Source organism: Pleurodeles waltl, chromosome 4_2, assembly GCF_031143425.1.
Source record: "Pleurodeles waltl isolate 20211129_DDA chromosome 4_2, aPleWal1.hap1.20221129, whole genome shotgun sequence".
Taxonomy (NCBI): Eukaryota; Metazoa; Chordata; class Amphibia; order Caudata; family Salamandridae; genus Pleurodeles; species Pleurodeles waltl.
The window spans coordinates 693918775-693935669 of record NC_090443.1 but is presented as its reverse complement, the minus strand read 5'-3'; the positions used below and the strand labels follow the sequence as shown (position 1 = coordinate 693935669).

The 16895-nt window shown below is 43.5% G+C and overlaps 1 protein-coding gene across 1 annotated transcript in view; it reads left to right on the top strand.

Moving 5' to 3' along the window:
- SPATA1 (spermatogenesis associated 1) overlaps nucleotides 1-16895 on the top strand; it is a 277801-nt gene that overhangs the window by 164211 nt on the left and 96695 nt on the right. The window contains exons 7-8 of the mRNA XM_069232296.1: nucleotides 5888-5951; nucleotides 14099-14216. Coding sequence (XP_069088397.1) covers nucleotides 5888-5951; nucleotides 14099-14216 — 182 coding nt within the window. The remainder of the gene's footprint in view (nucleotides 1-5887; nucleotides 5952-14098; nucleotides 14217-16895) is intronic.

Here is a 16895-nt window from a genome sequence, read left to right as displayed (position 1 = left end):
ATCCACCGTACATACTAAGAGGTCATCAGCATACAGGGCCTCCTTTTTCACCCATCCATTAAAATTGAAGGGTACAATAACCGAGTTCCCTCTTATTTTCCTTGCCAGTGGCTCTATGTACAAGTCAAACAACAGTGGGGAAAGAGGGTATCCCTGCCTAGTGCCCCTCATTATCTTCAAAGGCTCTTTAAGATTACCATTTACTAAAACTCTTGCAATGGGATCTTTATATATAAGACCTGTTGTTCCACACAAATGTTCTCCTAGACCAAATGATCTCAAAATGAAAGCTAAGTATTTCCAGTTCACTCTATCAAAGGCCTTCATTGCATCAAGGGTAACTACAGCCAGAGGCATTTCAAAAGATGTGGCCAAGTCTATTGCCCCCACCAGATTATACGTAAATTTGTATAGAAATCTACCCTTGATAAATCCTTTCTGATCTGGATGGATTAACTGACCCACCGCTCTGCTGAGTCTGTCAGCAAGAATTTGAGCAAATAACTTATAATCACAGTTCAGCAAGGAGATAGGCCTATAAGACTCACACTTAAACGGACTCTCACCCGATTTCAAAATTAGTGCAATTGTAGCTTTATTCCATGAGCCCGGCATAAGGGCCCTATCTTCAAAAATTGCCACAAACAATTCTACCAAAACTGGAATTATTAACTCAGCCATTGTCTAATAAAATTCCATAGGAATACCATCTGGCCCAGGTGCCTTGCCGTCCTTACTACCAATCAGCAACTTCCTAATTTCCCCAGCAGAGATCGGGCTATTTAAAAAAACTTGCTCCTCTTGTGAGATAGTTGGGAGTATATCATCCGCCAACCATTTACCAATATCCTCCTCTCTTACCTCAGCCTCTTCTTTATATAATTCAGAGAAGAAAGACTGAAAAGCTGCCTCCATTGCCTCGCTACTTGATGATCTCTCGCCTGCTTGATTTATCTCTACTTCCTTGATATAGTTCCTCACTAAATCCTGCTTGCATTTCCAGGCTAATAATTTCCCTGCATTCTCACCCTTCTCAAAGTGAGCTAGCTTGGTAGCCTCTGCTCTTTTAACAACCCTAGCTTGTAACACCTCCTCGAACTGAGATCTCACCTCCTTCAACTTGTTCTCCAAAACCTCACCCTCCTCCTTCTTAGTACTCACCAATAATTGACTCCTTACTTTAAGCATTTCCTGTTCCAACTGAAAAGTAGCAACCCTAAACTGCTTATTCTTATAACTGGCTATGCTCATAATTTTGCCTCTTATAACTGCTTTGAAAGTATCCCATTCCATTGCCAAGGAAGCCGATCCCAGATTGGCTTTAAAAAAGACCTCTGTCTCCTTTCGTAACTGATCCAGAACCTCCAAATCATGTAGTAGCGTACAGTCAAATGTCCATCTACTAGAAATTGTGCTCTGTACAACCATAGGAGTGTAACCATTTTTCCTTTTTAAAGAGTTCAACCCCCTCTTTTCTGGTCAGATGAGTCTCCTGTAGAATTAAAATTTGAGCTGGGGAGTCTTTTAGATATTGCAAGATTTTACCTCTCCCGCCCTCTGTTCTTAAACCATTAACATTCCAAGAAAGTATCTGGAAAGAACTACGCCCAGGGTCCCGGCATTCACTGCTCTCACCAACCATTATCCACTGGGTGCCACATTAATTGAGGTGAAAGAGAAACTTTTTTTATTTTTTTCCCCACATGCTCCCCACCCTGTGACCCATCCCCTCCCCCCTCCCACCCCTCCCTTGGAGAACCCCCTTCGAATAGTGGACCGAGATATGTCCACAATTAGAGCGCACTTGACTCCCGGGTGAGGACCACAGATGTTACTTTTCAGTAGCACTGCCCTCTGACTTTAAAGCTGCCAGCAGCTCATCTGCAGCCTTCCCATCCCTTACATTGTACATCTTATTATTGAACATGACCCTAAGGGTAGCAGGAAACATAAGTTGTGCAGAAGCCCACAACAATCTAAATTCCTCAAGCCGTTGCCCCAACTCCCACTGCCTATTGATGGTGATCCTGGAGAGGTCTGATTTGATCTCAAAGGAAATATCCTGCACTTTTATGGTTCTCAACTCAAGTGCCTTCAACAAGATTTTTTCCTTCAGGCCATATGTTAGAAAATTAATCAGGATTTTTCGAGGCTTGCTGATGTTTGGATTTTTCCTGGAGGGGTCTCTATGTATCCTTTGAATGTTCCACGCAATTTCTTCTTCGCTCTCCTCTAATGAGAGCATGGACTTAAAGAGTGATACTAGAAATGCGTTCAAATCATCTCCTTCTGCCCCTTCCGGAATATGCAGGACTCTCAAATTATTTCTCCTTGAGCTATTCTCCAATTGTTACAGTTTACTCTGGAGAACCTGTTCAGAGTCTTTCAAAGCTTGAATATCGACTTTTTGCACTTCTATTTCCTCTTTCATGGTTCCCACTGTAACTTCCAGAGCCTGAGTGCTTAATGATAGGAGATCAAGCTTCCTTTCCAAAGCCTCACAGGCCTCTATTATTTCTGCCTGTTTTTTTTCAGATATGTAAAATCCTTTCCCGATATCCTTAGAAGGGAGAGTAACCTTGTTTCTACTGAGGGATTAACACCAGAAGCCGATCGAGAGGGGTCCAACTGATCAACCGGGTCCTGACAAGGGACACTATCCTCCAAAGAGCTCTGTACTACCCTTCCGACAGGAAGAGCCTCGATGCCAGCTGCCTGTGGAGAGGGGACCCCTTCATCTCCCTGGGATGGCTCCTCACCAACACTTAAAGGAGTCTTCATTACTTGGAGAGAGCCCCTTAATCCAGAGACCCTTTTATCAGTCTGCTCATGCATCTCCGTAGTGCCTTGAGAATGCCTTTCCTGTAAAGTCACCAATTTTTTAGATGGGAAGACTTCCACCCCAGGCTTAAGTTTAAAATAAGTTCTCACAGAGGGGGTAATTTTAGGAGTAGCGTAACTATATTTTTTGCTGCCCAAACCTCTAATCTGTTTTTTAAGAGCCTGACCCAATGCACAGGTAGGAACAGCTTCACCCCTGGGTCCCCGGGGCCCTTCACCCTCACCTAAACTGGAAGAGTTAAGGAAGTTACCAGCAGTCTCCAAACATAAAGGGTCAGAGACCCTTTCTACCTTGTAATTGAGCCCCCACTCCACGAATTCCACAACAGGGGCCGTCCTTGTTGGCCCCCTGAAAGCTTTCTAGGCCCTTCTGGTGCTCCACTCTCCCTCCTCACCGTCTTACACCTTCTTGCTGGAGCCTTAAGCAGGTCAGGGCAAAGCCAGCCTTTACCTGTGCTGGCTCTGCCTCTACCTGCTTCACCACTGAGGGGGGCCTATGCCACAGCCCTCCGAGAGCATCGAAGCTCCAGGGCTTCTCTGTTCCACCACAGATACCCCGGAGTACAGAATCTGTTATTCGAGCCACCTTGCGGCTCACCCGGCCTCAGGACTTCCTGGAATTTGTGCGGGCACATCGGCACGGACAGGGAGCTCTCGCCCTCACCCTCACCCGGGAGACGCGGTGCTCAGCACGCAGCAGCACCGCTGCAGCCCGCCATGTTCTCCGCCTCTACGTGGTGAAGTTGGAAGAATTGAACTTCCAAATATTGTAGAGAAAATGATATGTGCCATGCAAGGGGTGAACATGTAAGGTTTGAGGGACCAGTAGGAGCTAAGTATTATTTTGCATCCACAAAGTAAAGAACAGGATCTATTAGTAAAAGATTAAGAGTGTTGAAGAAGGGTTAACAAAATGATTCTCTGACGTTCTTTCTCAGAGTTTAGAAGAATCAAAGGGATTCAGTGACAAATTAAATTAAAGTAAAATATACAACCTGTCAAGCATAAATATAGGAATATTTCCATTACTGTGAGTAAGGAACTGAGTGAAATGTTGGAAGGGCTTGTTAAGGATGGCATTATTGAAGGACACAAGTCATTAGAATGTGTTTCTTCCATTGTATTGTATTGTAAACCTGATCAAAAGTTAAAGCTGTGTGTGGACTTAAAACACTTAATGCTAACATAAAGATTGACAGCAATATTTTACTAAATATTAAAGAGCTAACAACCATGTAGGAGGGGTCTAAAGTATTTTTTAACTTTAGACGTCCGCTCTCCTTATCACCAAGTTGGTTTAACCCATGCCTCTTGACATCTCACTGCCTCTATCACACCACAAGTATTGTATAAATACAAAAGGATGCCATTTGGATAGGCTTCTGCTGCATCAGTTTTTCATGAGTACAGAGCCACACTTTTAAAGACAAGGAGGATTTTGTAAAGTGCTTCCAAGGCGAAAGTCAGATGTTTTTCCAGAAGTGAATAAAACCACCTCAAGCTTATTGAGCTTGTATGTTTGAGGCTCAAGGAAAAAAGGCCTTACATTGAAAAAGGAAAAATGCAGATTATTTTGAAACAGGGTTGATTATTTATGTCATACCAGATTAGTAGTTGAAGCTAGCTTGAAGATCCCACCACTGGATAATAGGCAACCCTTGTTATCCTTTTCCAGTTTGTGTGAATATTATAATAACTTTGTAAACAATATTGCAAAGAAACTAGAGCCTGTAAGACAATTTGTGTGTACAGCAACATATTTCAGGAGCACTTAGGTACAGTAAGTTTCATTTGAACTAATAACAAAAATACTGTCAATACCCCTATGTCAAAACCATTCTGTGTGCGGGAAAAAAGTGTATGATTACAATTGATATGAATATGTATGAATTCGGAGGTGTACTTTCCCAGTCAGGAAATGAAATTGGGAATGTTGTGTTTTCTTCAAAAATATTGCCTGATACTGATTCTAGATTTGGTCATTGAAAAAGTGATGTTGGTTGTATATTGGCAGCAGAACACATTGAAAAAGTGATGTTGGTTGTATATTGGCAGCAGAACACTTCAGGAATTACATATGGGATACTAGATTTGACGTAAGGATGGGTCATAAGCCACTTGTGGTTATATTGTGTTATTTAGGTTGTTGGAGTGCTACGCCATGTATCTAAACTCTCAATTCTAGACTACAGGAGTACAATTTTGAGATGAAATATGTTATTGGAAAAAAATGTAATTGCTGATTTTATGTCTAAACAATCTGTAGGCCATGAAGAGGCATTGCCAGTTCTGTAGCCTGTGTCTTGGGTGCAGTGTTTGGAGGAATATGAAAAGGAGTGGTTGAATGCTGATTAGAATGACAAAGTTATATCTTCTGTTAGAATGTGACTTGGGAATGGTTAGCCAATGCGTAAAGAAGTTCCAACCGAATGTGAGCTATTTCAGATGGTTGCAGGAACTTTAGAGGCTGATGGTTTTTTTGTGATTAAAGATATTAAATGTGTTTTGCCAGCTGGCACTTTCTAACAGTGTACTTAAAGAGAATATTACGTGGTCTAAGTCCAGTGGTGTAGAATGGAAAGAATGCTTGAGATCTAAATTGTGGTTATACAACTTCACAAGTCATAGCATTGCTGAACTCAGTCTTTTTAAACTTCCCAAAGATAGGAAGCCTGCAACTAAAGTGTGTCCTTGATGATTTAAGAAAACAATGATGCAGTCTAATAAGGGTGTCAAAAAAGGTGCTGCGAAACAGAAGAAAGTAAAATTGAAGTATGGTGGCCTTGCAGTGCTTGGTAAATCTGACTTTAGTATTGCATTGCCCATGCACACAATGTGTGATGCAATGTGTGAGACAAGGGCAACACAATACTATTATAAATCTGGCCCTAAGTATCTTTCCACATGTCTTGTTAAATACTGTTTCCCTTAAAGACTGCACCTTTGGTGGCACTGTAGAGATTGCACCAAAACACTGTTTATGGACAACTTTGATAGTCTTTTTGAATATTCTGTTAAAAACAAACTGTCTTGTTTTTCTCAATAGTCAAGAGAAGGAAGCAATAACACAGCCTGTGACAAGAAATCTCTCTAAAATACAAGATAATCAGGTATGGCTCCAAAGGATAACGTGCTAAAAAGAATGACTCTGGGACAATTTCATATCTCTTTTATGAAGTACAATTAATAAATCAGAATACATATCTATAGTGCATTTTAAGTTACTCCAGCTTCCAGATGGTAAGGAAAACATTTTTAATTGAATCGGAAACTTTAGATGTCCGTGTATTTTTTTAAATGTCTTTAGTCTGGTTCTACAAGGTTTTTCTTATTTCAGGATCAACAAATTGTTTTCTAAAGTTTCCCATAGGTCCTTTTTATCCACGCTGCTGTATAGTTTGGTATATATGCCTGTTGAACTAGATTACAGGCATGATGATCTTCTCTGCATGGGAAAAATGACCTACATGAAACCCTAGAAATCTTGCTGCCAGATGCTCCAGCTTGTCACGACCAGGCCAGTGTTGCCTAAGGAACAGTATTACTGCTCACTGAAGCTTCTTATTTTCCAATGTCTTCTGAAAAGGAACAGGAAATCCAACATTCAAAGACCAAATCCTTTCTTGAAATATTAAACTTAAAATGATATCAGTGATACATTTAAACCTTTCTTAGTATGCTGGAATGTTGAATGTTGTTCCTAAACTCATCTTCTGACAACTTCAACATGTGCAGCCCTGTCCTTGGCACATCCAAACAACCAAGGGAACACCAATTCAAACTCAGTAGACTTTAGCACCCCTATATTGCATCATAGCTGCCAGGTTTTCAGGGTCCTTATGTATAACATTTCTGTGTTTTCAGTGAACTTATGTGTGACAATTTACTGCCTTGGGAGTGACACTTTGAATGACACTATATCACATGTAAAATAAAGCACAACGTGAGGAAGATAGAAAGTGTCCCATGTGTCTCAAAATCAAATCAGGGTTTATAAAGCGTAACTATGGCACTAAGGAGATTAGTCCTCTGAGCTTCAGTTGAAGAGCCAGGTTGTAAGGTCCTTCCTGAACTGGGGTAGCAATGGTGACTGCCTTAGGTGCAGGGGCAGGGTGTTCCAGCTCTTTGCCGTGAGGTAGGCAAAGGATCTCCTACCACCGGATGTCAGGAAAACTATTGCCAGTGTTGTTAAGTTCTTCCCTCAGCAAAAATGATTCCCCTTTTCCTTTTACCCACGTTGGTTGCAGCAGCGTCCTCACTCCCAGTGGCTGTTGTGGAGGCTGTTCTTAAAACTAGCTTCTTCAGGTTTAACTGCCACTCAAGATGGTGGCTGCAGATCCTAGTTAGGTCAGCGCTCTAGTGTTTCTAACTTAGTCTCGTGCTGAAGCTTCCCTCCAGCTGCTTCTCTCTCGGAGCCCTGCACTTCAACTGTCATCCTAAGGAGAATGACCAGTGTTCCTGAGGCGCTTCGTTTCATAGAGAATTCTTCCAGTTTTGAGTAATTCATTATTTTTCTTGTTACGGTGTGCACACCAGCTACTTTTTCCCTTTTGAAGAAGCTGAATTTTTTCCTTCTTCCAACAACTGGCTATCGTCATTCTGAGGAGATTTTGTTTTGGCTTAACAGAACTTCAAGCAACTGCAGTAAGGAATCCTTTTGTGTGATTTCCAGACTTGCCAATATTTATATGTACATATCTATCTCTTCGCTTTGCGGACTTGTCAGTCTTAAAGACAAACCTCAGTGCTCAGACTAATTCCTAGAGACTGTGATTGAGAAAACTGAACCTTGAGAAGGAGTTTTCGTTTCCTGTGAAAGACATTAGTAGCTTGTATATTTGTGAACTTTTGAACTGTTCTACAGAGAACCTTGGAAACCTTTGACTCCTGGAAAAAAGAAGATATTAAGTTAACATTGTTCTCTTAGAGAGAGGCTAGTCTCTCAAAAGATCCCGGATACGAGAAACATAGAATTGGGTGAATGTGAATGGCTGAACAATTGAATTCGCAGTAGGAATGTACTTATCTATGCTCTTATCACCTGACTGCAGGACCTTCCTTTAAAGAAATCCCAATAAGAAGAAAGGTGCGGGTTTTCAGAGACACACACTGAATATCCTATCTTCAAGTGGGAAACACAGGCTAGAACTGTATCTGGAGGCGGTCTCTCTTTTTGTATTCCCATTCCCCTTTCCCCCTAACAGATGCAGGGTTCAGATAATAACAAAGTCTGAGCATGCATCTGTTGGAGGGAGTTGGGTAAATGGCATATGCTCCTGTGGAAGTTTGATTTAATGGGTAATCTTCGGACAGCGGAGGTCTTCTGTATGCGGGGTATGGTGGCTAGTGTTTGTTCAGCGGAGAGGTGGGGGAGTAGAAGGTGATGTGGTGTTTGAGGTGGGCGGGTCCTAGGTCATAGAGGGCCTTGTAAGCATGGACAAGGAGCTTGAATTCAATTCTCTTTTCGATAGGGAGCCAGTGGAGGTCTATTAGGTGATTGGAGACATGTTTGTGCCGAGAAATGTCCAGTATTAGTCTGGCAGAGGTGTTTTGGATGTGCTGTAACTTCTTAAGGTTCTTCTAGGTGGTACCGGTGTAGAGGGCTTTGCCATAGTCGAGTTTGCTGGTAACCAGGGCATGGGTTATGGTTTTGCGGATCCATTTGTATATCTTGTGGAGAAGTTGGCGTGTGTGGAAGCAGGAGGATGAGACTGAGGATGAGACTGAGTTGACTTGGTAGGTCAAGGTGAGTGATGAGTCAAGGATGATGCCGGAATGCTTGTCTGGTTTGTTGGGGGTAGGGAGAAGTGCAGAGGGTAGATGGCCACCAGGAGTCATCCAAGGCTGATATGGATGGTCCCAGGATGAGGATCTCCGGTTTGTCAGAGTTAAGTTTGAGGCAGCGGTCCTTCTTCCAGGCGGCGACGGCTTCCTTCCCATTGTGGAAATTCTAATTGTCAGTAGTGGGTCAGTGAGATGATAAGCTAGGTATCGTCAGCATAGGAGATCGTCATCGTAGTAGACAATGTTCAGTTTGTGGTCCCTGACGATGGATGCGAGAGGGGCCATGTAGACGTTAAAGAGTCTGGGGCTCAGGGAGGAGCCCTGTGGAACTCCACAGCTAATCTTTGTAGGTTCTGACAGGTAAGGCGGGAGCCTGACCCTCTCTGCGTTCAGCCAGACAGGAAGGAGCATATCCATTGTCGGGCCTTTCCCTGAATGCCGGCTGCATAGAGCCTGGAGCAGAGGGTACGGTGTGAGACCGTGTCGAAAGCGGCGATAGGTCCAGTAGTATGAGGGCTGCTGTATGGCCACGGTCGAGGAGCAAGCAGGTGTCATCTGTGGTGGCGACGAGAACGGTCTCTGTGCTGTGATTGCTCCTGAAGCCTGTTTGGGAGGTGCTCAGGATGTTGTTGTCCTCAATGTGCTTACGAAGCTGAGTGTTTATGGCCTTTTCAATGACCTTGGCTGGGAAAGGCAGCAGAGAAATGGGGTGGTAATTCTTGAGGTCCATGAGGTCCGCCATGGGATTCAGCAAGAGCGTGCAGATCTCAGCATGCTTCCAGTCCTCTGGGAAGGTGGCTGTCTCTATCGAACAGTTGAGGGTGTGTCAGAGCTCGAGTGCGAAGGATGTGTTGGGCTTTTTGAAAATGGGGTGTGGGCAGGGGTCCGTAGGGGCTCCGGAGTGGATGCTTCTCATGATGGTGCGGGTCTCATCTGTGTTGAGGGTGGTCCAGCGGTGCACGGGTCTGTGGTGGTTCGATGGGATGGATCTTGGGTGTTGTTGGAGCTCCCGGAGAGTCTTGGGATCCAAAATTGTCGTATATATCTTTGATTTTCCAGTGGAAGAAGTTGGGTAGCCTGTCGCAGAGGTATTGAGATGGAGGGATGCTTGCGGTTTCTGACTGGGGGTTGGCAAACTCTTTGACCACAGCGAAGAGCTCTTTGGTGTTGTGAGCGGTGTCGCTGATGCAATCCTGCAAGGCAGCTTTCCTGGTGATTCTGATGAGGTGGTGGTGGGATTTGGAGGCTGCTTTGAAAGCCTCAAAGTCTTCCGGGGACTTGCTGTTCCTACATTTTTTCTCTAGCCATCTGCAGGTCTGTCTGGAGTGTGGGGGACCAGCTGGCCTTCTTGAGGTGGTGTTTAGCTGGAGTCTTACGGAGAGGTGCTAGGGTGTTGGCACATTCAGAGATCCATTGGTAGAAGTTCGGAGCTGAGATGTTAGCATCTGCGGTGAGGGGTGGGGGAGACTTGCTGAGGGTGTTAACGAGCTATTCCTCTGTGATCCAGTTACATTTTCTGCTTGGGGTTTGGTGCGTGTGGAGGTGGATGGTCGGTGAAGGGATGGTGAAATGGATACAGTGGTGGTCAGTCTAGTGAAGTGTGGAGGTGTTGTCAACGTTGATGTTGTTACTGGTGGAAAAAATGGTGTTGAGCGTGTGTCCTGCGATGTGTGTTGGGGAGGTGGCCAGTTGCCTTAGTCCTGTTGTGGCAAGGTTGTTGAGCAGGAAAGCTGTGTTGGTGTCATCGCTGTTGTCAATGTGGTAGTTGAGGTCACCGGGGAGGAAGTAGCTAGAGGATGTGGGAGCATGAAGAGAAATGATGTCAACGATGGAGTCGATGAAGGCTGATTGGGGCCGGGTGGCCTGTAGATAAGGGTGCTGCGGAAGGTTGACTTGAGTGTGGCGTGTATCTGTAAATTGAGGTTCTCCGTTAGGGGGAGTGTTCTTCTGTGTTGGTTGTCAAGCGGAGGGAGGATTTGTGTAGGATGGCCAGGCCGCCTGGGCAAGAAGGCCGGTCTTGCAGAGCAGTTTATAATCGTTGGGGATGACGATGGCAATGTCCGGTGCAGATGTTGGGTTTATCCAAGTTTCAGTGAGAAAGGCGATGTTTGGGCAGGTGGAGTCCATTAGGTCCAAGAAATCTCGTGCATGTTTGTGGAGAGAGCGAATGTTGAGGAGGATGCAGCTGAGATGCTCCAGGTTGGTGTTTGAATACTCTGCGGCGGGAGGGACCAGTGCTTGGTGTAGTGCGAGGGTGCAGTGGCAGTGGAGGCAGGTGAACGGTCCATGGGTGTCTCTGGGTGATGAGAGACGGCAGGTGGTGGATCTTCCTTTGTTTAGCGCATGGAGGGTCTCTGCATTGTAGTGATGAGAGGGCAGAGAACCAGGGTTTGTGCTCCTGGGTGCGGTCCAGGCACGCGCAGCGACTGCATTAAGAAGTGGAGGGAGGCTAGGGGTCTGGTCAGCTGGCAAGCGGGAGGGCAGGAAAGAGATTTGCAGGGAGGGAGGGGTTCAGGGGCACAGGGGCAGCAACAGCACGGCAAACTTGGGGAGAGTGAAAGGAGAGAGAAAGAGACAAGAAAGAGAGAAAAGTGAAAATAAAAATGACATAAAAATAGGCAGAAGTGAAAGAGAGACAGCAAGATACATACATGCAGATGACCAGGGATGAGGTGCAGGCAGGAGCCTGCAGGTGGAGGTGGGCCTCGAACTGAGAGTCAGGCAGTCTCTCAGTTCACTCGCAGCAGAGGCAGCAGCAAACAGGTGGAGCTGCACAGAGGAGGGTGAACACACGCTGACCAGTAGTTCGAGGAGTTCCCCTCTGAGGGCCTCTTACAACCTTGCATATGCTTAGTCACTATTGCCTTATTACAAGATGACACAACTTTGTTCCTACCTATGCAGCACTGCTCCTGATGCACAGCTGACAGAGGCACTTGGGTAGTCAACTGTGGGACCGGGTCCTTATCCTCATCATGCAAGGGCCCACTACCTACTTTTTAGCAGAAGTACTGCCTTCTTCCAGTTGGAGTAGAGATGATATTGAGGTACTCACTTATTTCTGAAAGATACATATGGAACAAATAAAATCTATTTAGGCACTAAATAGCAGGTAAACCATGACAGGCATCCAAGACAGCGTGGAATTGTTTGGACCCATCAGAGACAGAGAAAATCCCAACACAAAACATAGGTAGCGGGTATCCGCCTTACACACCCACTGGGCTACTTTAGGCATTATGATATTTTCTTCATTGATGCTAAGTGGACCTATGTCACATGTGACACCTTCAGCCAGTTGTGTAGGTTTAGGTAACTGCATGAGGTTCTTTACTGATGACGTAGGCTGGGAGAGGCAGTGAGTCCCTGTCACAACATGCCCAAAATAAACATAAAGAGAGCCAGGTGGCACATATGACACCCTTTATGTGGCCAGGCTCAATAAGACATTTACTTCATTGCTGCTAAGTTGACCTATGTCACGTGTGGCATAAGACAGGGATGGATACAGAGAGAGGGAGGAGACAGAGAAAACTGAGACAGAGATGGAGAGGCAGAGATATAGAGATGAAGGAGGGAAAGCGAAAGTGTGAGAATGATTGAGCAAGAGAACAAGAGAGGAAGAGAAAGGGTGAGAGGTAGCAGGCCTTTTCCATCTATGCATTCAGGATCTGAAGCAACATACCTGTGTCCATCAGGACTGCTCCAGAGCTGCTTCAGTTTAGGAAAGAGCCTATTTAATAAACACTACATGCATTAACAGTCCACAAAGCAGCTACCTCTCATATTGTTCATTGGCTTTATGCTTGTCTTTGACATTGTACAGTGCTCTGATGCCTTTTTGTTAGGTTCACAGTAAAAAATACCATATCCATACATACATAATGAAAGGAAGCGAAAGAAAGACAATGGGAGGGAGAGAGAAAGAAATAGAGAGAGAGAGAGAGAGAGAATGGAGGAATTATTTCTGTAATAACCAATCTGTAAGAAATATGACATTTTGTCTTTCTTCTAACCTTTAGGGATCTACATGGTTGTGATAGCAGCTAAAATCATTAGCTGAATTGAGGTATCATCCCCATGTGAAAATGTTGGGAGTAGGGAATTTTGGTGGACAGGGACAGGTGGAAGAGTGGGTGATATACAGAACTAGCCAGTTTTCTGGAAGGAGGGACGTGACTACACTAGATAGGCCTCCTCAAGCGAACCTCAAACAGAAAGTGGATAGATTAGGAAGAGGCAGGGTGAGCAACAGCAAGACTGAAAGATCCTACCTCCTTGAGAACACAGAAATAAATAAATAATAAGTCTGAATATATTGAAAAGGAAACTGATGGCATAGAAGCTAAGGAGCATATTTACAAGAAAGTGGCGCATCATAGATGGTGCGCCACTTTTATTGGGCCCCTCTAACGGCACTTAACGACACCAGGGTTGTGCCATATTTACAATACGGTGCACCATGGTGGTCATTAGCAGAATAGCATCAACATGTTTTACACTATTTCAGTGTTTTGCTTGACTAGCGTCAAACATTTTGACACTAAAGCAGCAAAGCACAGGGAGGCCCATTGAACATAACGAGTGCAACATTTCAGTGCCTGCTCTAACCTTCTTAGGATGATTAGCACCTACCTCTGGGCAACAAGGGACAAAGGAATCTGGAGAGATGCTATTTATGAGAGAAGACGGTTGGAGTTGTTTTCTGCGGTTAACAATGACTTTTTAGGGTATAATATGAGGTGAGATGAAAGTGCAAAGACAGAAGCTTATTTTTCTTCAGGCGCCGTGACCGTCTGGACACTGCATTTACTCTGTATGGAATTCCTGGTGTTTATGTATTTGGGGTACCAAAACTATGAGAAATTTGATGCATTAGCCCTGGAACCTGAAAGTTGAGCATCTGATTTAAGCAGTGTAATTGGACATACATTCTGTACGCATATGGCCTTGGAGAGGAAATGTGAGCTTGAATGTTTTATAAGGTTCATAAAATTTTAATTGTTGACAGATACATATTCCAGTTGTTTTGAAGCCACCGGCTACAACAACTGCATGAGTCTTGAGCTTGCAGATTATGTACTAAAAAGAAGCACTAATTTCACTGTTGTTTCAGTCTATATAATTTGTAATTATTTTTTCCTCTTTTAAATTCTCTGGCCCAAACCATTTAACAGAGAAGAGCAGAACGCCAATATATGTAGGGTCTAGCAAGTAGTTACTCATGTACACTATATTGTAGGCGATAGGGTATTGTCAAAAAGAAAGGACAAACATGGATGCTCTTTAATTAATTCACTGTATGTGTGCGATCTCTTAAGATTGTTTTCCTCTTTCGAGTTTTTTTTGTTAATCTTATTGAATGTAATTTAGGTTCAATATTGAAGCATAAAAAGAATTTACATGTGGTGTCTTTAGTTTACTCCTGACGGAATAAATGTTTACAAAGGTTTTCTTTGTAATTACTTTGCAGTTTTGTGGAAAAGAAACTAACAGTTTACCACATCCAGATCAATATGTGGGCCCCCCAACCCCTCCTTTGTTGGCACTTTCTACAAGCAAAAATCAAGTTCCTCCTTTTCAGACAGAGAGTAAGTACCACTTGCTTAGAACATGCCAATTACTCCTGCCTTTTTTAATTAGAAGTTCTTCATTAACGGTGTGTTGGGGGGAGGAGAGAGAGAGAGAGAGACTGTGTGTGTGTGTGTGTGTGTGTGTGTGTGCGCGTGCAATTGTGTGGTTGGGAGAGCGGGTGGAAACAATAATTCATGAAAGGTGCATGGATGATGGACTGATTTAAAGAGTGCATGGATGGATAACAATGAGTTCTTAGGTGGATGAAAGGGTAAGTGAAAGAGCGCATGGATCAGGCGAATAGCTTCTATTGGTGCAGCATGTGCAAGTGGCACTGGCGTCCAGAGGCCTTAGGGGCCCACAGCATCCAGATTACTGTTGTCTTTCACAGTTAATTTCTTTGCTTACACTAGGGCCCATTACACACCGGCTGTGCCACTGGCATGGATGGATAAATAAGTGAGTGGATGAATTGAGTGAATACACAAAGAAGAGAGCATATTCAGGTAAACAATTCCCCATCTACTGTAAGGTCCCTGACTATGAAGCCAGGCAGTGCTATAGTCATCCTGTCACCAAAAAAGTATTAAAGAGTGCCAAGTGAAGTGGTTACGGGCGACCAGAGGGATGTACCCCTCGGCCTGGCCCCCTACCTTTATAGTGATATAAGCTATTCTCTAGACCAGTGGTTCTTAACCTGAGGTCCACAGACCTCTTGGGGTCCGCAAAGCTTACTCTGCTGGGTTTGCAATGCTTACTCAGGGGGCTCACAACTGCTTAAAAAATTAAATACTAACAGGTTAATAAAGTGCATATAAAAAAGCAAAATTGAAAATTAAGAATTTTAAAACGTTCTGGAAATGTGAAGGAATTCGAAATTGGAGGCTAAAAATTAAGTTAGTATCTTCAGATTGATTTGTGGGAACAGAGCAAGGGCATCAAACAGAATAGTATGGGCAATGCTGCTTCAACCCCACCACTGCAATAGGGATATGAGCTACCACCATAGCAACAAATATGGGCTATAATTTGTGTCTGTGATTCATAAATTGGAGTTCTATCCCTAATAGCATCATCTGAAGCGTAATACAGGTATGTGTATTTAAAGTCATGCTCAAATACTCAGATATCTTATTCCTAAGTGGTGCTAGCTTTATAATGTATGGAACGTATGGACAATCTTGAGTCAGATCGCTTTCCTTATCAGCACAATTTCTGAGGGGAATAGTACAGAATGAACAATGTCTTATAATGTTGGCTTCTTAACCTAGCACTAACAAGATCTCTGGTCCCAACTTCAAAGATAACTAAAAGAGGATATTATATGGAGTGGTGTCCAACCTTGTACCCTATTTCTCAGGTTGGGTGTTTATATCATCTAAATCATGAGCAGTGAGCAGACTATATACAGTCTTGATTTTAACACCAACCCTAGGCTTCATACTGTGCAATATGGCTTTCCGCTTTAATTACATTTTGCATTAGTCAAGTTTACAAAAGAAATCTCTTATGTGCAGATATTTAAAAAAAAATTGCTTGGGCCGTGTTCCTGCTGCAAATCCATCAAGGAACCGATGTGTCCTTCAACAGTAATAACCCTTATTTTTTGTACGTCTGCTTTGTTCGAGACCAAATAGTATTTATAATGAACAACTAGGAGAAACTAGGGTGAACGCCAAAGGGGTTAGCAATGCATATGCATCTGGTCTAAGACAACAAAGTCCGCACATAATTCTCTTAGAAAATATTAAAAAGGTGTTCCATGCTTCATAAAAGCACTCATGCAAATGTCACACCATGAAACATCTGAAGTTGGTGTCTACAATGCAAGGATGTGTATCCCATGCATGCGTATGTAAAATCCTGTGTGCGCAGATTATAAATCTGATATATGCAGTTCTGTGCATGCACGCGTACGATATACATTTATAGGATTTTGTTTTGTCTGGTACAAATGAAAAATAACGAGAGTGGTCTTGCACAGTGAAGCTCTTCAAAAATACACACCCGCTATTCATAGAAGGTGCTGGGAGGGATTATGTTTATTTGCTAGGAATGGACAGTTGATGTTGTCACTGTGTTCCGGCACCCCCTGTACTTTTATCTGTAAATAGATTCACGAAGGTGTTGCAACAGATATCTGGTCACTTGAGACAGTTCTGTTTTAAAAATGCCAGTTGATGGAGTCTGTATAGGTGCCCTTGCATGGAGGGATTACAATCCAACCCATTTTCCTAAATTGGGTGGAGGGAGAAAATATGTGTTGTGGAAAATATTGGAGCGAGAAAATAATGTTTACTTGTCTTTTTTAGTGCCATGATTGTTATTGGTCACACTGGCCTATGTTACACATGGAATACGTGAATCCACTTTTCATTTACAGTTATTACATAAAGAGTTATATGCCTTGTCCTGCTTTGTGAATTGCAGGATGAAGCTTAATTTTATGACAAGACCGGAGGCTCTTATTATGCGTTCTTTTCATGCTTTATTTAAATAGCAGCAGTCAAGAAAAAACTACAACTCCCAGCAGGGTTAGCGACCTCGTAACCAATGGGAGTAAAACAGTAAAGACAACCAGCCAATCACTACATTACATGAACTATAGAGAGTACGCTTGACTGCGCACAGCCCTCTTTTCTTGCTGCTGCGCAGTCGAGATAAGTACTCTTTTTTTTTTACTCAGGAGTTATTAT